Consider the following 21,468-nt stretch of genomic DNA (forward strand, 5'->3'; position numbering starts at 1 on the left):
CCCTTCCTCTTAAGCCGGCCTAACATAACATGAGCCGGCCTTCCATGAACCATCTTCTGGGCCACCGGGTCTTGTCACTCCTCTGACCCGCCTGCGGGGTCACCAAAGAGTCACCGGGCCCGGCGGGGTCATCAGTGAGTGGACAGATCCGGGCAGGTCACTTTGTGAGTCGACAAGTCCGACCGGGTCACTAGTGAGTCGCCAAGTCCAGCCGGGTCATATTTCCGGCCAAGTCATACCACGGGGTATATCCCCGACATTAGCCCCCAGTTTAATTTGGATTTATCCATGTTAAACTGATCCTGCAAAATAAACACAAGAACAAATTTGACAGGCAGTGCTCCGGGTTAAAAGTTTTTCTGAACCGACACATGATCATCCTTAAGTCCTTGTCATTTCCTCCTTGATACGTGTCCATGATCTCATAGCAAATCTCCTTTAGCAGATATGTTCAAACTTTGCCAATGCAAAAAATCCGGGCACTTCTTCTGAAAAGCCCGGGTCAATAGGCCAGCTTCATTGTCAATTTTCTGACATTGTCTTCCTGATTTTTAGCCGCCTTAAAGATGTAGAGCTTGCCGAATTATGATTGCCAAAATTGTCGGGTCATAAATATTGATGGCACCGAGTCATAATTATTTCTAACACCAAGCTTGAAAGTGTACCTCCCTTATATGCATATCACCTATAGCCCCCAAGTCTTAAGAAGGGAGCGTAGTAACAGCTTAAGACTTGCTTCAATATAAACACTGCAACTTTTGGAGAAATCGGGGTTGTTCATGTAAGTTGCCAATCATAAACTACACATTTTTAACTTCCCATGTGTAGCCCCCAAGTGTCGGGTCATTATGCAATAGTGAGTACGGACTTGTAGATCTTTGACAGGAGCAATTAGTAGCCCCCAAAGGCCGTCTCATTACGATGTGATGAGTCGGGTCTTCAATAAGGCGAGTTAAAAATGACCTTGCATTAGCCCCCAAGTGTCATGGTGCATGCTTGCAGTGACATGGGACTTCCATATTTGATATAATCATGATTTGAATAATGTAGCCCCCAAGTGTTGAATCGTGTGCCTGCAACGACTCGAGACTATTCCTTCCATTGTAAAATAAAACCATATCCATTGTCCGGATGATGTTGCTGAAAGCCTTTGCATATTCAATATTGAACCATGATCTCTGTTGTGAGCCAGTATTCTTGGATAAATAAATAATAGCCATTGCTCTGAAGAGGCTTTGAAATCCTTAATCATAATATTGGTTATTGATAACCATAATAAAAATCCAGCCATTTTGGCTATTAAAGATTTGAATAGTATAATCCGGTATGAAAACCTCAGTCATTCAATACCATAATGAAAATCCAGCCAAGTTTGGCTATTAAAGATTGAATACCTTATCTGTTGACAAGTAAATCCGGAGTTAAATACTTCGCGGCTCTTGGCCGATGGCGACTTAATGCACATCCATCGTACTCTGGGATGCAACTCGGCGGCTTATAGCCTTTGTAAAAATCAAGAACGGATAACCCTTTTGAAACACCAATTTTTTGATGATGGGTTTGAACTTAATCATTTATGTGAGCCATAGCTCTGCATGTCCTGCACAAAGCTTAAACAACACATGCCCTGGCGACTTAACGTCAAAAGCCAGGGCGGGTAACAACCCAAACATAATATAGTCTTACGCAATTATGGAAAAGACTAGAATTAAGGCCATTCAAGCCAAAATATACTGGCGACTTAAAGTCGTAAGCTAGGGCGGGTTATCAAACCTCGCATATTCATATAACAATAAAAAATACCTGTAAAATTGGCTCATACTGCCGGCTTACATCGCCATATCCAGTGAGGGTGGCAGCCTAAAGATTTATAGGGCATAATTCCAATGGCGCAACCCAAAGTATACTGGCGACTTATTGTCCAAAGCCAAGGTGGGTTATCAAACCCCAAATATGCTCAAATATGAGTCGTAAACATTAAGGCTACATGGCCTGGATTGTTTTAAACCATGTGTTAACATGGAACAAGGATATGAACCCAAACAATGTTTAGGGAAAATAACAAATTAGACAAAGCAACGCTTTCATAGGCCGCCAAGCCTCAATATCAAGTGTTGTTCATGGGCCGCACAACCACTAAGTTAATCCTTTACACAAACCTGTAAGCCGGGCCTTACATGACCAACCGTCGTTTTAACTTTGAAAAGTTCAGAGTCTTTTATAAGATTGACTGTCAAGAGTACGGCGGGTCGTTCCAGGATTACCTAGGCGAAATGGCAGACATACAAAGCGGTATAACCCGGAATTTTGATGAATACACCTGGCATCCAAGCCGATCACGAGGGTAAATAAAGCTTTTTTCTTTGAAGAGGAAGCCCCCAAGTAACCTATAACAAGCCATCAAGACAGGATACCTTTGTTTGAACTGCGCACTGCAACAAGTTCTCTTTGGTAACCTTTTAACTTGAGCAGGAAGTCCCCAAGTCATTTGCAACAAGGCGTATAAGCCGGATCAAAAGGGTAGTCACAGCTATACTCAGTGAGCAAGAAGCCCCCATGTAATTTGTAACAAGGCGTATAAGCCGAATCAAAAGGGTAGTCACAGCTATGCTCAGTGAGCAAGAAGCCCCCAAATGATCAATAATGTGATAAGTCAATAAGGTAGTATACCCATGTTTGAACCGCGCATCATGGCAGCAAGTTCTCTTTGGCAACCTTTCATTTTTCCTGAGAACTCGAACTTGCGAGAGATGGATTCTTTTTGAATCGAAATTTTAAATTGGATATTGTAAGCTTCAAAGGTTTGTGAGAGACAGATTTCCCTTGAGCCGAATTTTAAACCAGAATCCTTCATTTTAAGCCAGAAATTTCCTGATGGCCTTTAAATCTTCATACATGTAGCAGTAGCCCCCGAGACCCGATTACTTTCCCTCCAATTGACCTGGGGTTCTTGAATTTGCTAATGCTGGCAAAATTTGGTAAGTCATGTCTATGTAGCCCCCGAGTCTCAAGACGACTCGAGGAGTTGGCTTGAGATTCCCCATACTTGACCGTGATATAAACCGACATATAATTGAATAGTGGAACGCTGGAGTATGTTGAAGCTCGGCGGGTTATAAATGATCCCGTGTGAGTTGATGTAGACCAGATCGCGAGAGATGGGTGGTAAAGACAACAGCAGCATCATAGGCGGCACAGACAGATGAGTCGGCGACGGCATTATAAGCCGGTGCTGACGGGCGAGTTAACCCCATCGTGTTGATGTAGACTGGGCTGCAGAGGCAGCAGCTTGTACATACATTCGTTAAGCATTATGACATGGTCAGATGCTAGCGCATGATAATGATGGCATGAGCTATATATCCATGACATAATCATCGCTCTTGTGGTGAACAATTGTCCTGCATCAACAATATCGCAAGCCAAAGTAATCGTTCTTTAAAAAATAAAAATGTATTAATAAAAATTGACTGGATATAATTCACCTGATTTGTCCGAACAATAGATGGTTCGTATATAGCGGTCGTGGATAACCTTCAGTAATTTCAACTGCGATTTGACCACTCCTTTTGCAAAAGGGTGTCAATCACAGCACTGCAGCCGTCACGGATAAAATAATCCTCTTCTGCGTCAACATACGGTGGAGACTAGCGGAGGCTGATGGGACCGTAGCGAAGGTGGCGGGCCCTAGAGGCTTAAACGACCTGAGGTGAGAATATGCTGCTGAGCCAGGCAGTCCCACTCCCATTGGTATCTGCATTGAGCTTGGGACAACTCCCTGATTGTGACCACCAAACTGTAATTAAACTTGAAAGTGCATCGGCAAGACTGAATAGAAGGTCTTTGTGATGCAAAATTCTGAGTTGAAGGAAAAACATGCACATCTCTCTTCAGTTGGGATGGAACGCGAGCGTAGCGGGAGCTAGGCGGCTCAGAACAGTCTCTCCGGGTCGTGTTTGACCAATCAGGCTATCTTTTGTTTTCTTTTTTTATCTGCAGCTGAACCACTTAGTACTGGTACTCCCGAACCATGGCCTTTACGTGGATAGCAATAATTGCCATGATCCCATGTGGGTAGCATCAAGTACCACTTAGAACCGATCAAACCAGTGGAATTACTACATGGACGATTTTTTGCATGAATACTAGTGGCATCTTGCTTTGATCCTTGCACATTTTTGTCATCTGGTGGCTCATGGGTTGAACGGACAAGGCAAAGGGCATGCAGCACCCTGCTGTGCACTAGAGGCTGGGGCGCCCCTCCTGAGACGGGCCTGTGCGCTTATCTTTCTCTGCATATTCGGTTGCCATATTTGGGCCTCAGTCTCACCTCATGTACATCAATTTGAGTGTATGCTAAAACAATATGACATCATGCTCTCTTGGATGTAGCCATATAAAATATTCATTACAGCAATTCCTTGATGGATAAACAAGAAGAGACATAGAAAAGAGAGAGCTGCAATTAGATGGAAACCAATAAGCATCAGCTTACACAAAAGTAGAATGGCTACTCGCTTCTTTACAAACAAAGCCGAAGTTGTACATCACCTTAGTAGGGATTCATTTTTTCTTCTTCAATGCCTAAGAAGCAAGCAGACATATATCTATTTTACACAAACCAACTATGTTACTAAAATTGCAAATACATGGCTTAGCTCCCCAAAGAAATGAATCCAATATTAACTTATTCACATACACCACCTAGTAATAGATTAAAGATTATTCAAAGCATTATCTGAACAAATCAAAATATGCCTTACAAAAGAAACGGGGCGAATAGGAAATAGATAGCAGTAAAACACTTTGAAACTTCATAATATCTAAGAAACCAGTGTTGTAGGGTCACGCAACACACAGACGTGATCAAGTCTCGTATTTGTAGCTTCAGTTTGGTAAACATCATTCATCTTGGTTCAGTACAAAAGCAAGCCAAACTGGTAACATCGTAAAAGAAATGTATCTCCCTCAACTATTATGAGAAAAGGCTGATTGGGACAATCAGATTATATAGCAAAACATTGTTTTTGTTTGTCAATAAAATCCATGCAGGTCAAATACCAAATTATAGTTATTTAAAATTAGAGATGTCAAATATGAAAATATAGATGTAAAAAATGGAAGATGGAGAACAAGGATTCCAGCAGCTGCTGCTTCCATCAGTCACCCACTATCATGTCGACATGTGAAAGATTAGTCACTTGTGTTTATTTGAAATATAAGAAACTTGTTATCAGAAGATGCTCTCCCAGCCCTAGTAGATCTTCAAAAGGCAAAAGATATATATTAGCCTCTTAGCAAAAGAGCTTTATACCTTTAAGACACTGAAAGAGTTGAACTATAGAAGACCAAATCAGTAAATGGACAAGAACCAATGCATACCTGATAAGCTGGCCAGTTGTACACAATGGACATCAGTTCACCACGATCCTCTCCACTAAAATACATTCCCCGAGGCCGTCTAAACCAGCCACCGTAATTTTGTCAAACAGTGAAAACAGTCGGTGTGTAGACAATAGGTGCATACTCAATATTATCTATTAAGACCTATCAAAGAATAAAAATAAGGTTAAATAAGGTGACCACTTTGAAAAGGCGCCTACATCTGAGACTACAATACAATAGAGTTAACAAAGTGGTTGCACAACCATATAATGAGATAAACAACATCAACAGAAATATGCTTGCGCCTAAAAGAATGTGTGAGCTGTGGAGTTGCACACCTTGTAGTACACCGTTTCATTTCTGTCATATAGTCTGTTAAGAATACGCCCTTTTGCCAGTTGGTAAGTATCAGACAGCCCATCTCTCGCATTTTGCCCCAGACGTTTAAGGTCAAGCACCATAATCAAAACAAATATAAATAAAAGAAGATGTTAATCCACCACTAAAATCAGCACTTGTAGAACACTTTATCACACACATTTGCTTCAAATCATTGTTGACAAGGAGTTGGTGCTGCATCTTTACGTGGTCGTACAAGATCAGACATCATGTGGCAAGTCATCAACCTGCTTGTACAAACTGTTAGTACAAAATTAATTAAATGCCAAGGAACAGAAGATGTAGAATTATCTTTGTAAATGAACAATAAAACAAACTTATTAGAGAAGGAAGGAAGGGGAATGAGCGAGTACCTCCAGTAGTGGTGGCGACAGTGGGAAGTGGTATGGAAGAGAACACGGAAGGTGAGAAGGAGACCAATGCCGACACCATGGATGGACGGTGAGCAGCAGCTGCGGATGCTGCATTTGTTAATGTGTATATGCAGTCCAACTGAGTGCCAGTTGTTTACAAAAGAGAAGACCGAAAAGAACTGCAGCAGGAGTGTATTCACTCATAAAGTAGAGCAGCAAGACACAAAAATAAAATAAGAGGCCAACATTAAATGAATCATCGTTTTCCATGACAGTCAGAACAAAAGGAAAAAAATTAAACAAAATTTACATAATACTTGATTGGATTGTAAAATGAAGCCCTGATGCTAGACAGTGCCTTCTCTGGGATTTAGCAGGCCCCCAACTACTTGTAGTACACAAAAATATGAAAATATGCATCGGTCCTGGACATCCTTTCAGCACCAGCTACTTCTTCCATCAATGAACTGTTCTCCATATGAAATTTGACTATTCACCCATCCAAAGGTGATGAGTACACAGTATATAAAAATGTTCACTCTGACTGACTACTCTGTTTAAACGCAGAACTCTACAGCTGCTATGAAAGCAATACCAACAAGGTGGAAGAAAAGAATAAATCAAGAAGGCCTGAAATGACAAGAGGAAGTTTTAGGTTTTTGTTCAAGAAGGCCTGAAATGTCAACATATGCTTCTTTGCGTAAAAATAACACATGAAATAAATCTCTGTTCTTTGGGTCTAACTATTATCACATCAAAAAAGGAAATTTCAGTTGCATCATTTTTGTTTCGACATCTGCATCCACAAAAAATGAATAAACCAAGTGTATAGTTTCAACTTTCAACTACGCTGAAGGCTTAAGCTCAGGAATTATTTTTCTCAAACACACACCTTAATGTGTATTTCCTGTATTTAGCTCTGGTACTTACAAATGCTATAAAAAAGTACTTCAAAACATCAAGAAACAGGGCTCCAAAAGAAAGTACTCCCTCCGTCCGAAAATACTTGTCGCACAAATGGATAAAAATGGATGTATCTAGAACTAATATATGTCTAGATACATTCATTTCTCTGACAAGTACTTTTGGACGGAGGGAGTATGTTTAACGATGATATAACCAAGTATGGAAAATCCTCAACTGATGGCTAAAACGGCAGGCAGAGTGGAAGCAATAGCAGTACATGAAAAATTGGGTCAGTAAATTTGAACATGCAGAGAAGCCTCATGCATACTTGAAAATTATATATTTTTCTGTGGTAATCTTTCTCTTTTTTGGCTGTTCTGGTCTTTTATCATTCTGTGTTTTATATCTGCAACTTGGCTTATGACAAAATGGGTATGAAAAAGCCATATAATGATCTGTCTTAATAATATACGGAAATGATGGAGATTTGGGAGAATGGTAATGATTGGAATCAGGATTTAGCAAACAGTACCTTGATGAACCTTCGAATATGATCTCTGTACTTTCCATTCCATTCAGCCCACCTACAAGAGCATTTGATTGTATCTTAGAAATATTGACAATAATGTCCAACATCACTGAACATATTCAGCTCTTCATATATCTGAAATCCAAGGGCAGGTACGAAGAATTGAAACAGGAAGACCGGCCGGATTCGACCTCACCTTCTCCTCCAGCTTGGCGTCGGCGCTGCATGAGCCGCAGTGGAGGTCGACGTAGATGAGGAGCTCATGCGTCTACCGCACGCCATCGACACATTGAAGTGTTGATATAGACGTCCTTGTCACTCTTGAGCTCCTGGTTGCCATTCTCGAGGTCAAAGAAAGCGAACAGAGGTTAACCACCACAAGCATGTCAAACCTTGACAAACACAAACGAAAGAGCATAACAGAAAAAGTAGCATGCTGAAGAAAGAAAGGAAAGAGATGCAGGTAATTCCTATGCTTGATATATCAAAAACAAGGCGAGGATTGTTATACCTACCAGCACTGAATCTACCAGTAGTCGCCGCATGGACATACACCATCCTTCATGTGATGGAAGCAGGAGTTGGAGAACTCGGCCCTGCCACATACTGTGCCCTGCTCACTACTTCCCTGGCATTAAAACCAAACAAAGAAACCAAAATCAACCCTTTACCTAGGTTCTCTACAGAAACTCGTCTTTAAAAAACTTCAGCGGGAGATCCAAAGAAAACGCCCTGCATCTGCACCCCCATATCGTCCCCGTCCTCCGCGGGCTTCAGTACTAAACTACTATAAAGATGTCTACCAACAATTCTAATTAGATAGAGGTAATTATGTGTAAACATAAATGAATTCCTAAACAACATGGATGTATTTTTTGATAAAGAGCAACAAGAAGACAAACCAGATAATTAGTATACAAGTCGAAAAGAATATCTGAGAAACAAAGGTGCGTTGTTATAAGGTCGCAGACGTGTTTGTGGTTAGACGGTGATCCTGACTTTTTGCTCAGTTTCGTAGTTGGAGAGAATATAGCTGGTCATTTCGGTTAATGGAATAGAATGTACTCCATCTAAAAAACACATGTTTGTACCCTAGCACAGGAGCATTGCTCACTGATCTTCCATATTTCAGATTTATATGTTAATATTTTGATTATTACATAACCTTCTCAAAGTCTCTCTGACTCTACAAAATCAAGCAAGAACCAGAAGATGCTAGCAGAGAATTTAATCCAACATTATGCTCTACTTAGCCTGACATACACTGCTGAAACTTGAACAATGATTCTAACACAAGTCTGCAGCATGAAGAGTTCATCGTGTACTCAAGCGAGAAGGTTAATTCTGCCACAGACCAAACGTTCATTGCAGCAGCCCCACGAGCAACAAAACCAGCCAATCACAAGAAACTTGGTAGGGTTATGTAGCAATCTCCTAAGAAATCCTGTTCACCAAATACCAAGGAGATAACTTGGCCCAGGAGAATCTTGCGGCTAATTCAGTAACGAGAGGTGGACCTGAAATTAGGTAGTTGCTACACGCGGGGGGCAAACAAATCTCTCACCTCCTCTTCCTCCTCGTCCCCTGCGGCGGGCTTGACGGGCACGACATCGAACGAGTCATACTCCCCGCCATCCCCATCATCGCCGCCGCCGGCAACGCTGTTGCTGCGACCGCTGGAGGTGGTGCTGGAGGAGGAGGAGGCGGCGGCGGAGGACGAGGAGGATGAGGACAGGGAGGAAGAGCCGGACGAGGCGCCGCCTCTGCCTTCGGCCTCGGCTTCGGCGCCGTCGTATTCCTCGTCGAAGACGTGGACGTCCTGCTCCGCGAAGTCCACGGTCGGGCGGGCCGGCGAGGGTTCCTGGTTGGGGGTCAGTGGGGGGCCGGCGAGATGTCAGGGGGCATCGAGGGAGAGGGGAGGAGGCGGCGGCGGCGAGAGAAAGGGGTCGTGCAGAGACCCCTCGGGCTAGGTCTTGCCCAAGTGCTTTGGATCTCTCCTATCCCTCCGATTTTTTTCCTACCGCTAGCACAGTAAAAGACACGTGGACATAACCGTAACTCGCCCTTGTAGCGACTGTTAATGGGTTGTACTAGTGGTCGGGGCGCCACCCGGTGGCGCCGCCTGAGAGGAAGCTGGGCGGTGCCAGGTGGGAGGCGCCCCTTCCACTTTACTTTTTATATGTAGTGTTATTGCATAGAAATAAGGAATTTCAGATCATCAGGAACAAAATAGAAAGTTCATTACACACTTGACCAGTTAACTATGAAACACTTCTTTGGTTATTTTCTTCTGTATTTTATAGTAAAAAAATCAAGCTCCTCTGATACCTCACCTGCCTACAGGAAACAACCATGTCAGTTATTGAGGATTATTCGTTCTATACCTTGAGCATTTTAAAGAGGGGTTTGTCATGTATTTGCTCCACAGAGTTGTCTGTTGTGTATATTCAATTTCTCACTTTCTAAAGAAGGTGCTTTTTCAGCAGTTTGACTGTTCAGTTGTGGACATGCATCACATCTTCACTTTGAATCTGAACAAAGGAAACCATCCAGTAAGGATTTTGAATATGTATGTCCAGTTTGTCTCTGGAAGAGTGACACACAAGCCCAGAACAGATCACCACAAGTATCAATGTGTTGATTATCATCCATCCGTATTTTCCATATGCTTATTTGATTACCATTTAAACAGTTCCCAGATATACATACAATTGATCAACTCAAAAGACCAACGCGTTGGGTAATGAGCCTGATTCCTAACTTCTTGCTATTACTGGTTGTACAACTTTTTTTTTGAAAGGACTGGTTGTACGACATGCACATTTCAAAACTCTATTTTTGAGGGAAATGTCATCTTATGTAAAGAATGCATACTTCCACCTAACACAACTCATAACTTATTGTCTTGCATATAAATGATCCATAAGATACTCTAGAATGCACCATGAGATGGATAATATACGGTACCTAACTGTCTGTTTGCCATGGAAGCCATCCCAGAGCCTTGTCCTCCTGCCGGGCCCTAACATAAATGGAAAAGAGCAAACAGTAGGACATAAATCTTCATGTGTGTAGCATTAAGGAAATAAGGAACAACTGTAATGTACTGACCATAGCGCGCGGTGGAGCACTGGTCATCTAATTGTTTATACTTCAGAATCGTCCAATAAAAAATACAATCAAACTGAAACCTTGCAAGCAGAAAATATTGGTCTGTCAAGAGTTCAAAATGGAGAGCAACTCTGCAGGATTTAGGTGTCTAAACATCAATTAAACATTACAACTAAATTAAATGAATGATTATAAGTTCACGACATGAAAAAGATACACTCACCCTCTCCAATAAAATGGTCTCTAGACAATGACTTGAGATACGGATAGTCCAAAGCGCAGTGAGTGGCAGTAATGGAAATAAGATGCAAATTCAGTAGGATATCCATGACAGAGGGCCTATAGGTAAGAGAATACAATTATAATAAGATAATGTCTCAATGGTGTCGACTGCAGGATATAGAAAAGAACAACAATTTTCCTTTCGCTGATTTTCTCATACTTCTGTTTCTTGTTCCCAGCTTTCAGACCCTGCCATGGAAATGAGTGGCCTTAACCAGCTCCATGCCGGCGGCGGCGCGACGCGGACGGGAGGCCTGGCCCTGCGAGATAGAGAGATGTAAGGGCCGAGCCTCCTCATCGCCCCTCAGGAGCAATTCATGGTCGCCACTCAGGAGCTATTCATGGTTTTATTCACATGATACTAACACTATCAGTAAGATCCTCAAATTCCAAACCTTATAATATGCACTTCAATTCCCTTTTAAGTTTTCTGACTCCTGGTGAGAGAATCATTCAACAAATAAAAAAATGTGTGAAAGGAGCCATACCTTTTGTCCTTTAAGAAAATAGTTGCCTTGATTTGTCTGAAACATATGAAGGAAAGATTCTGGACAAACGACTGACAATGGTTTAACCTAGCAAAGAAACATGCATACGTCAAATCCATTGGAAATCTGAATATTAATGCTATGGTAAAAGTAACATGAAATCTAATGTACTCGTGTAACAAAGTAGTACTCTCTTAAGCAACCTCAAATCCTCATGATAGCTGCATGTAATTTATTTATTCTCCATGTTTCTTTGTTCTTATTTGCCATAGGCAGAGCCTATCTACCTATGGTCCTTTGATAAAAAAATTATGAGATCTCACCAGACATTTTAACTCCCTGCGCAAGGTCTCTCTGTATATATAGCAAACTTGAAAGGACAAATAAGATTTAGGGCATAAAATGGGCCTGAGTCCATATTAGAGAACACCTAACTAAACTCCTAAAGATTCCATAGAAAAACTAAACTCCTGAGTACTAAATTCAGAAGAAAAAAAAACTTTAGCAAGTACACTATGGAAACGATTTTGGAGAGCTACCAGATTTTCGTTGTCACGAATTAGTGGACGACCAGATTTAGGCAAATTTCCGTTAGAGTTCCTACACAAGTACGAAGAATTAAAGACATTCATGTGAGTCTATTACATACTGTAGGCAAAATTCAGCAACAAAAGTAACAAGCCTAGTGAGACTGGATAACATGAGAAACACTTCCAACCAAGTCCAGAGAAACAGAGAGTATGTTCAGAAACTTCTCACTAAAGTAACAATTGTTGATACGGTCTAGACTTACAATTCCAAGGCCAAGCTCAATTTTCTCAGGACCTAAACAATCAGATGTCACTTGCCCAGGCAACGTGCAAACAAGAAGTGCTACTCCCATCGTACCAACAGCCTCAGATGCATGTTTTGCTTCTGCAGCAAACAACCTGTAGAATGAAACTAAGTGAAGATTCGGAGAAAAGCAAGAAATGATTACAACAAGGAATTGGTTTTCTTATTCGAGTTAGGATGACCAAAAAATATTGGTGGACTCTGTCATAATCCAAGTTCGTGGGAATATAGCCATGAGGTGATGGCTACACCATGGCATTAATGTGGCGGCAGGGACAGGGTATGGTGGAGGAGAAACCTCCTCTAATGAGCATGAGGCTTACGCGCTAGTCCATTATATGGATAACTCAGTCCAAAAGTCGGATCAGATCCTTCCTAACAAACCTTGATTATTTCAAATCTTACCTAGCACTTAACCTTTTTAAACTAACTGACAAACTTAATAAGCGAGGAAATAAAGGCCACAAAGCTAAGCCTCATGATGCAGGTTGCTGGCCCCATATAGTATCAATTAACACAACCACAATAGCAGCATTTGTTCACCACATAGTATCAGTTTTATTAAACACAAACAGGAAAAACATTAGTTCCCCGTTCGAATTTCTGAAGAAAATTGTGAGGAAATAAAGAAGCCCTAAAGTTTTGAGGAACTATCCTTCAGAGTTGGCAAACATAACTGAATGGCTCTGCAGTAAGTAATTTATTTTCTTTTATTTGGTATACTAACTTATCATTACTGTCAAATGCCCAACCCTTAGTTATACCTGTATGACAGTCATAATTGTACCATCTCTTTCTTGAAGCCAATCGCCTGGCACTTCAAAAGCCAGTGCAACATGTGTCATCTGCAGGCAAAGAAATGAGTAAAACTTCAAGCTAGAACATAAGGAAATCTTAAAACTCAAAATGTAATATACTCGATTAGAAAGTATATTACATATGATTCTGCTTTGTGCCTAAAATCATCATCTGTATAGGTAGAAATTGGTGTTTCCATAGGGGACCCCTTGTGCCAATCAGACAAAAAAGGTTTTGCAACATCTAACAAGTGTTGATGATCAACACCTGACGCTGCTAGAACCAAACGATCAGCAGTGAAGTTTTCCTGTTATAGAAATAACAATTCTTCACATTTTTTAATAAAACATATTCATTAATTGTAAGGAGTATCAAAACAACACTATGGTGAGAACAACATAGCATGAAACTGTTGCTCTTACAAACAATCATGATCCATAGTTTGTACACAAAGCTGTAAATTTAGAACAATCCATTACAATTTAACAACTCGAGTTGTTGCTGGCACGGGATCAGCCGCATACAAACCAATGTTGGTATCTTATGTGGTTAAATAGACTTACTTCTGCATTTTAGCGCTGACTAACAGAATATTAGAATGTCAAATTGTCAATATCTAGAATCTATCGCAACTACATCCACGGAAAACTGTAAGTATAGAAAGAAAAATGATGGAAGTGTGCAAGGATGCTCCACGGTTACCAGCATGCTAATATCATGTAATGCTTTTGAGATGTGTTCACTCTATGTAAATGGACATTCTACCAAAAACTATGTAAATGCAAGCAGCCAAGCAGCAAGCCATGTTAATGAGGAATGCAGAGTTCAATGTCAGAAGTAGTACATGATAGAACTTCTGAAAAATATCGGCATTGATGATCCCAAGAGCCTCCTTGGGAGCTATCAGCGGGTTCGCGATCACCCCCTCATATCCAACAAGGTTAAGTAGTTCCTGAAGAAACCTCTCAGGGTTCTTCTGTCCCTCCTGGACCTCTTCTCGAGTAAGGGCCAGCTGACAAGCAACAAATTTAATCAACCACCACAATCAGCGCACAACAAACAAGATACTAAATCATAAGTTGTGTGTGTGAGAGAGGGTCTCTGTAATGCATCAATGACATTCCGCGGCTGCCGGTCGACCGGACGTTGTCGAGGAGCACAGGGCCTGCGGTATGTTGACCTTGAGCATGTCATAGATGTACACCATTTGCTACCTGGACGCGGAGGCGCCGACGTTGCCCCCTGTGGCCTCTACCTCCTGCACGATCTGCATGTGGCTCCGGCGCCGTGTCCTCAAACGCCAGCTTCTCCAGCAGGTGCGTCACGCCGATGGACTCCGGCGACTCGTGGATTGAGCCCGACGCCACGAACACCCCCCCCCCCCCCCCCCCACACACGCCCAGGGACCCTGATAAACAACCACATGAAGCGTCAACGAAGAGCGACAAGGCAGCAGCGGAGGACGCTATGAACCCATCAGAAGGATACATATGTTCTGTTTGTTGAGAGTTGCACAGGGGTTTCCTGTTTGTTCAGAAGAAAGGAAACAAAACACCAAAGAGTGAACAACCACCATACGTACGTGGGCTAAAGATAAAGAGTTTATTCAGATGTTTGAAAGTTGCATAGAATGTTGTTCCATTTGCTAGAAAAACAAATGAAGAACAGACCTCATAGTAAAAAATAGGATAATGAGTCCCACAAGTCTACACTGGATCAGACCAACCAATATTAGTATGGATATTAGGACCTCAACTCAGAGAATTATCAGATACAAATCAGTGGCTCTAGCGCCGAACTGAGTTAGTATCTCTATCCTAATAAAACAATAATGCAATAATGTAAGAATACATGGTAATTGGAGGACATGATGATCATGATCCGAACTGGCGATCTAAAATTTGCATAGAAAATAGAGTAAGACAGCCAAAGCATGAGACAAAATCCTTCTATGGTCTGACGCAAAACTGTGAACACAAAATTGATATACAAAAATCACTAGCCTGAACTGGAAGGAAAAAAACTATTCTGAACCAGGGCTCTAAGTATGACAGCAAAAGCACCAAATGAACTAACACTCGTGAGAAGAAAAAAACTAATCTGAATTGGGGCCAAGAAGTGAGGACAAAATTCTACGAACACCCATGTCTAGCACTCAAAACAATTACATCCTATTATTGCTCAGACAAAGTAGTCTTTTGTAAGCTTAAGACCAAGCTGCTGATCTAGAAATTTAGATTGCTAGCAATAGATATCTACGCCTCTACAGACTACAATAGTACCAATAGTTGAGAAAATAGATCTCTGCACACCTAGAATTTAGATTTACACATGGTTTGGAAAACTAATCTTAATACCCCTAGAATGATCTCTGCACATCTACAGACTACAGTAGTACCAATAGTTGCGAAAATAGCTTTTTAAGTTAAACTCCTCAAGAGTTAACAATTTGATAAGATGCATAATATCCAGTTGTTTTTTTTCATAGAGTTGTACCTTGTGTGCTAACATACAGTATATCCAATGAATAATACTATATAGCTGATGCTTTTCATGTCTAATAGTAAATGGTGAAGACAAAGAGTATCTCTATTGAAAATGTCATACATATCACTGGTTCACATATGTGTATTGCATCTCAATATACAGTAAACCTAGGGAGTAAACATACAACATCTATTTAAAATGCTTTGCAACATCTATTTAAAGTGCTTTGCATATTTTCGATAATGTATTAATCTTGCATGTACACTACATTTTGGGGAAGAACTTGCGGGGTCTAATTTGTTGATGACTGCAGCTACATTTTAGAAGAAGAAGAAAGAATTATTGAGTACACAGAAAAGCATAAAAAGGAAGTAATCTTCCCCTGTAGGCTGTTTGGACTTTCATCGAGCACCTTGTAGACATATACACAGAATAATCTGCACAAAGACGAAAAGTTCTAGGTGTTAAATCAAAGGAGAGGAGTGGATTGGAAAGGAGCATGCTAATCAAGAGGAGGAGAGAAGGAAGGAAGTATGGGTACCTGCAAGAAATGGGCGGAGAATTTGATAGAGGCATTGAAGGCAGCAGGGCAAGAGCGAGCTGAAGGCGGCGGCCTCCATTGGCCTTGGACGCCCACAGCAAGCACGTACGTGGCCAGCATACGCGGGGGCCAGCACGCGGCGGCGGCTCGCACACGCCAGCGGCTGCGCTCGGATGCTGCAGTGTAAGCCCAAGCTTGGTTCTCTCGAAATTAACTATGAATTCACTCAGATCTCAGCTCTGTTCATGCAAGTTTCAACGAGAGAGGAGGAAGATTACAGCCAATTCACTCAGGCCAGCTATCCTAACCATTCCTCGGCCAAAGCCGCCAGCCACCCGTTACAGAACAAGGACAAGTCATCATATAGGCAGTGACTAGCGGGTCCATTATAGGTCTCGCAACCTTGCCGGCGCCTGGGCTCTCCTCTTGAGCCTGGCCTGTTCTGTGCTTGCCGGATCCTTCTGTAGCGATTCAGGTATTGTCGATGTGTCCTGGTCAGTGCTGCTGACAATCCCTCCGGAAGGAAAACGGCTTGCCCCCAAGCCGGTGCGCGCGGAAATTGTTGCTTCAGCATGTCTTGGTCTTCCCAGTTTGCCGACGATGCTGGAGAATGGCTCCACTTGACCAGTACTTGAGCCACCATCTTGTCCCCACGCGAAACCAAGTGACGATCGATGAAGTAAGATGGAACCTGCAGGTGAGCTGCTGTTGAAGGAAGAACAGGCAATACCTGCTGGTCTGGTTTGACATGGCGCTTGAGTAAGGAGACATGAAAAACTAGGTGTACTCTGCAGTTGTCCGGCAGCTTCAGCTTGTAAGCCACTGCACCGATCCGGGCTAGTATTTCAAAAGGTCCAAAGTATTTGAAAGCCAGCTTGTGATTTGCGCGAGGGGCGATAGAAGGCTGAATGTACGGTTGCATGTTGAGGAACACCGTGTCGCCTACCTCGAAACATCTTTCCATTCGGTGTTTATCAGCCTGAATCTTCATTCGCTTCTGCATACGTAACAAATGATGTTTAACTGACTCCATGATCACATGCCTGTCACGCAACCACTGTTGAGCGTCTGAACTGCCAACAGCGTCCACTGGAGATATGCCAAAATAACGGGGAGGGTGCCCATAGACCAGTTCAAATGGAGTACGGCCAGTCGAAGAGTGCCAATTTGTATTATACCACAATTCACAGAGCGGGAGCCAGTTGAACCAACAATTCGGACGGGCGCTGATAAAACATCTGAGATACCCTTCCACCTGCTGGTTCACCCGTTCGGTTTGCTCGTCAATCTGAGGATGTTGACCCGAACTCATGCGCAGTTTAATACCTGTTTTGTTGCACACCTCTTTCCAAAACGAGCTGGTAAAAACTGGATCGCGATCAGAAACCAGCGATACAGGAAGGCCATGCGGACGGTACACATGATCCAAGAATTGTTCTGCCACTGTGGTAGCTGTGTAAGGGTGCTTGAGAGCAATGAAGTGCCCATACTTAGTTAGTTTGTCCACAATCACTAAAATGCAGTTGTAATGCTGTGAAACAGGCAATCCTTCTATGAAATCCATTGTCATCATTTCCCACGGCTGTGAAGGTATAGGTAAAGGCTGCAACAGACCTGGGTAGGGAACTCTGTCAGGTTTAGCAAGTTGGCATATCTGACACTGTTGTAGTACAACTTTGATCATTTGCTTCATTTTCTTCCAATGGAACAGCCGAACTAGCATGTAAACTGTCGATGATTTTGCGCTATAACTGTTCATTCGAGCCAATCCACAGTCGTTTCTTGAAACGAAGTAACCCTCCTTGTAGAGTAAAATCAGGGACAGCTGATGGATCAATGGCCAACTTCTGTAGGATTGCAGTAACATGAGAGTCTGAAGTATAACTATCCATGATTTCCTGCACCCACGCTGGCTGTATAGCTGATAGAACATAGCAATCTCCTGACAGATGAGGGCGTCTAGACAGAGCGTCAGCAACCTTATTTTCAGTCCCTTTCCTGTAAATGATTTTGTAATCCAAACCAAACAATTTGGTTAAGGCTTTTTGCTGCCAAGCTGTATGCAGACGTTGCTCTGTTAAACTGACTAAAGCCTTTTGATCAGTTATAATGTTAAACTCTTTTAGTTGCAGGTAGGAGCGCCACTGTTCCATTGCTAGCAGAATTGCCAAAAACTCCTTTTCATATACCGATAGTGTCTGATTTTTGGGGCCCAGGGCCTTGCTAACAAACGCCATGGGGTGCCCTTCTTGTGATAACACAGCACCTATGCCACAGTCACTAGCATCTGTTTCGACAGTAAATGGTTTCTGGAAATTTGGCAAAGCCAGGACAAGAGCAGTAACCAAGGCTTGCTTCAGTGTCTGAAAGGTTGTGTCCTCAACACTAGTCCAAACAAACACATCACCCTTGCGCAGTAAGTTAGTCATGGGCTTGGCAATAACTTCAAAATGGCGAATAAATTTCCTGTAGTAACCAGCTAATCCCAGGAAACTTCTGACCTCTTTCACAGACTCAGGTTGTGGCCACTGTTCAATAGTACTTATTTTCTCAGGATTTGTAGAGACTCCATCCTTGCTGATAATGTGACCCAAATAGAGTAGTTTTTGAGAAGCAAATTCACACTTGGAAAGCTTTACATACCATTTGTCCCTTCTCAAAACTTGCAATACTCTTCTGACATGCTCTAGATGTTGTTTCAGTGTTTTACTGAAAACTAGGATGTCATCAAAGAATGCAATCAAAAAATTTCTAAGCATGTCAGGTTCTTCAGACAAGGATACATGGATGGCCCCTTGAAAAGTATTTGGAGCTCCTGTCAGGCCAAAACCCACAACTAGGAACTCAAAATGCCCATGGTGCGTTTGGAAGGCTGTTTTATACTCTTCTCCAGGGGCTAATCTTATTTGGTGGTATCCAGCCCTGAGATCCAGTTTCGTAAACCATTGTGCACCATGGAGTTCATCCAATAGCTCATCAATCACAGGCATAGGGTAATTTCCCTTGATTGTCAGGGCATTGAGGTGTCTGTAATCCACCACCAATCTCCAGGTGTGATCCTTATTTTTAACCAAGAGAATTGGAGAAGAAAATGGACTGTTACTCCTTCTGATTACACCAGAATCTAACATCTCCTGAATTTGCCTTTCCACTTCATCCTTTAGTTCTGGTGCTAATCTGTATGGCCTGTGCGAAAAGCAGCAAAAACATCCTGAAACTCATCCAACAGCTCCTGAATTTCTGGCAACACAGTTTGAGCATTTTCATCAGTAACTACAGACAACTCTATGATGGTATAAGCAAATTCCACAGGTGTTGCCCCTTGAATTGTTACTGTTTTTCCATGCAAAGGAAAAGACATCCATTGTTGTTCCCAGTCCACAGTCATTGGGCTATGTTTAGCCAACCAATCCATTCCCAAAATCCCATCATAGCAGCTAAGAGGAAAAATCTTGAGGTCATGCTCGAACTGTACACCATTTACTGACCAATTGCACATGGGCACAAAGCTAGAGCAGCTCATTATCCCCCCATTAGCTACTTTCACCTTCAGTGTTGTACATGCCTGCACTCCTGTCATTGTGTTAAGCTAAAACAATATCTAGGAAGGAGTGGGTACTGCCAGAATCCACTAAAAAGGTCTTCTGTTGTCCCTGGAGTGTAACAATCAACTGAAAAGCTTTACTGCTAGCTGACCTTCCTTCGGCGGCCTCGGAAATGGCCATTAGATTGACCTCATCATCCTCATCTGACCCAAGCTCCTCTGAGGATGTACACTGGAAAAACTCCACCATTTCCTGCACCACATGAAGTGACACAGTTTGCTTGCACTGGTGATCACGGCTCCATTTCTCGCCGCATGTAAAACACAGTCCCTTGGCCCTGCGGCAAGTTCTCAGAGCCTCCCATTTGTCTTCTCCAGGTTTCTGTTTCTGAACATCTGAATTGTTTCGTCTATCTTCAGTGGATTTGCTCGCAGCTGGTTTTACAGTTGACATTGTTTGTGGGAACTGTTGGCGTATGATCGCTTGATGAGACTGAGGGATTGAACTGGTCAGTGATTCATGTAACAGAGCCAACTCGTAAGCCGCATCCAAGTCTGTCGGCTGTTGCAATGACACCAAAACTCTGACCGAAGGATTCAGACCATCTATGAACTTGGTGACATAATGCACAGATTCAGGCACGGCCTCATAAGTAGACAACTGGTCATAGAGCTCAGCAAATTGTTCCACATGATCTTCCACTAAACCTGTTTGAGAGATGCTATGAAATTTTTGTACCAGTGCCTGATGTTGGTTACGCCCAAATCTGCACTGTAGCAGTCTGCAGAAATCCTCCCACGGTGCATTTGGTGCTCGTCGCTGAACCGATTCCAACCAGCGCGCTGCTGGGCCCTCGAACAAGGTGGATGCAAACTGAACCCATAACTAACGCGGTGTGCCGCTCATGCTGAAATAGTCTTCACATCTCGTTTGCCAGAGCCTCGGATTCGAGCCATCAAAACGGGGCAGATGAATGCGAGGGCCAAAATCGTAGGAATCAGTATTGTCTCGTTGCAATTCGGCCAGTCTCGAACTGAGTACAGAGCTCTGATCTGGTCTCATACCTCTGGCTGGAGGCGGAACGTAAGGGGCGTGGTCCCTTCCCTTGACTGATGGAGCTATGCGGCTGCCCTCCGGGGCCGCGTCGGCATTACTGTACGCGCCTTGCTCTGCTGGCGGAGGTCGAGTGATCGGGGACTGTAAGTGCATCTAGTGCCACCCCTAGTTGGTTTTGGAGTATTGACGACAAACCTAGTTGAGGGACTAATGTGTTTGTGAGAATTGCAGGATAACACAGGTAGAAGTCCCTCATTGATTCGGTTTTACTACCAGAGATGACCACTAAAAATGTATGAAGACATTGAAGTCAAAGGTGGTATATGAAGATATTCACATTGAAGACTATGACAAGAGAAGACACGATATGAAGCCTATGGAGCTCGAAGTCTTAGATCTTTCATAGGTCTTTTTCTTTTGTGTTGAGTCATAGGAACCACCGTACTGTTAAGTGGGGTCCAAGAGAACCAGTCAGAATGACTGAAGTGATGCCTAAACCAAAAACCTATGTCTTCGAGTGAAGACTATGAGAGCGAATCTTGTCTAGAGTCGGACAAGTCAGCTTTGCTTGTAGCCCAAGTAAAGTTGTCGTGTGAGTTTGAAATCTGACCGTTGGAACACGTGTCAGTTCCTTAGTGACCCAGGGTCATTTCGGACAAATCAGGTCGGGTTGCCAAGTGGCTATAAATAGCCCACCCCCTACAACCATAAACGGTTGGCTGCTCAAATTGAAAGTATGGCTTTTGTCGTTTGA

At 42.6% G+C, this 21,468-nt stretch overlaps 1 protein-coding gene across 20 annotated transcripts; it reads right to left on the reverse strand.

Moving 5' to 3' along the window:
* Positions 1 to 4,859: 4,859 nt before the first annotated feature.
* LOC125508407 (mitochondrial-processing peptidase subunit alpha-like) lies at positions 4,860 to 16,520 on the reverse strand. Of its 20 annotated transcripts, none has more exons than XM_087525821.1 (19): positions 16,114 to 16,520; positions 14,300 to 16,009; positions 13,930 to 14,097; positions 13,225 to 13,392; positions 13,052 to 13,132; positions 12,247 to 12,382; positions 11,993 to 12,053; positions 11,454 to 11,540; positions 11,126 to 11,225; positions 10,907 to 11,022; positions 10,684 to 10,763; positions 10,540 to 10,594; positions 8,088 to 8,200; positions 7,769 to 7,901; positions 7,576 to 7,627; positions 6,138 to 6,236; positions 5,724 to 6,011; positions 5,383 to 5,547; positions 4,860 to 5,263 (listed from the first exon to the last, which is right to left on the reverse strand). In XM_087525821.1, the coding sequence occupies exons 2-6, from the start codon at positions 14,573 to 14,575 to the stop codon at positions 12,350 to 12,352; spliced, it is 726 nt and encodes a 241-aa protein (XP_087381947.1). In that variant the 5' UTR covers positions 14,576 to 16,009; positions 16,114 to 16,520; the 3' UTR covers positions 4,860 to 5,263; positions 5,383 to 5,547; positions 5,724 to 6,011; positions 6,138 to 6,236; positions 7,576 to 7,627; positions 7,769 to 7,901; positions 8,088 to 8,200; positions 10,540 to 10,594; positions 10,684 to 10,763; positions 10,907 to 11,022; positions 11,126 to 11,225; positions 11,454 to 11,540; positions 11,993 to 12,053; positions 12,247 to 12,349. The 20 variants fall into 20 exon arrangements, with proteins under 20 accessions (XP_087381947.1, XP_087381943.1, XP_087381936.1 ...); XM_087525817.1 differs by having other exon boundaries at positions 6,138 to 6,245; XM_087525810.1 differs by having other exon boundaries at positions 6,138 to 6,316.
* Positions 16,521 to 21,468: the final 4,948 nt, after the last annotated feature.

Source organism: Triticum urartu, chromosome 5A, assembly GCF_056163025.1.
Source record: "Triticum urartu cultivar PI428250 chromosome 5A, HENAU_Tu73, whole genome shotgun sequence".
In the NCBI taxonomy this organism is placed as follows: Eukaryota; Viridiplantae; Streptophyta; class Magnoliopsida; order Poales; family Poaceae; genus Triticum; species Triticum urartu.

Excerpts from the sequence above, each read along its gene's own strand:
- LOC125508407 (XM_087525821.1), bottom strand. The coding sequence starts at position 14,575 with ATGTATCCTTCTGATGGGTTCATAGCGTCCTCCGCTGCTGCCTTGTCG. Across the intron at positions 13,133-13,224 it reads GGCACAAAGCAGAATCATAT|ATGACACATGTTGCACTGGC; the intron begins GTAATATACTTT and ends CTTTGCCTGCAG. Across the intron at positions 12,383-13,051 it reads CAATTATGACTGTCATACAG|GTTGTTTGCTGCAGAAGCAA; the intron begins GTATAACTAAGG and ends TTCATTCTACAG.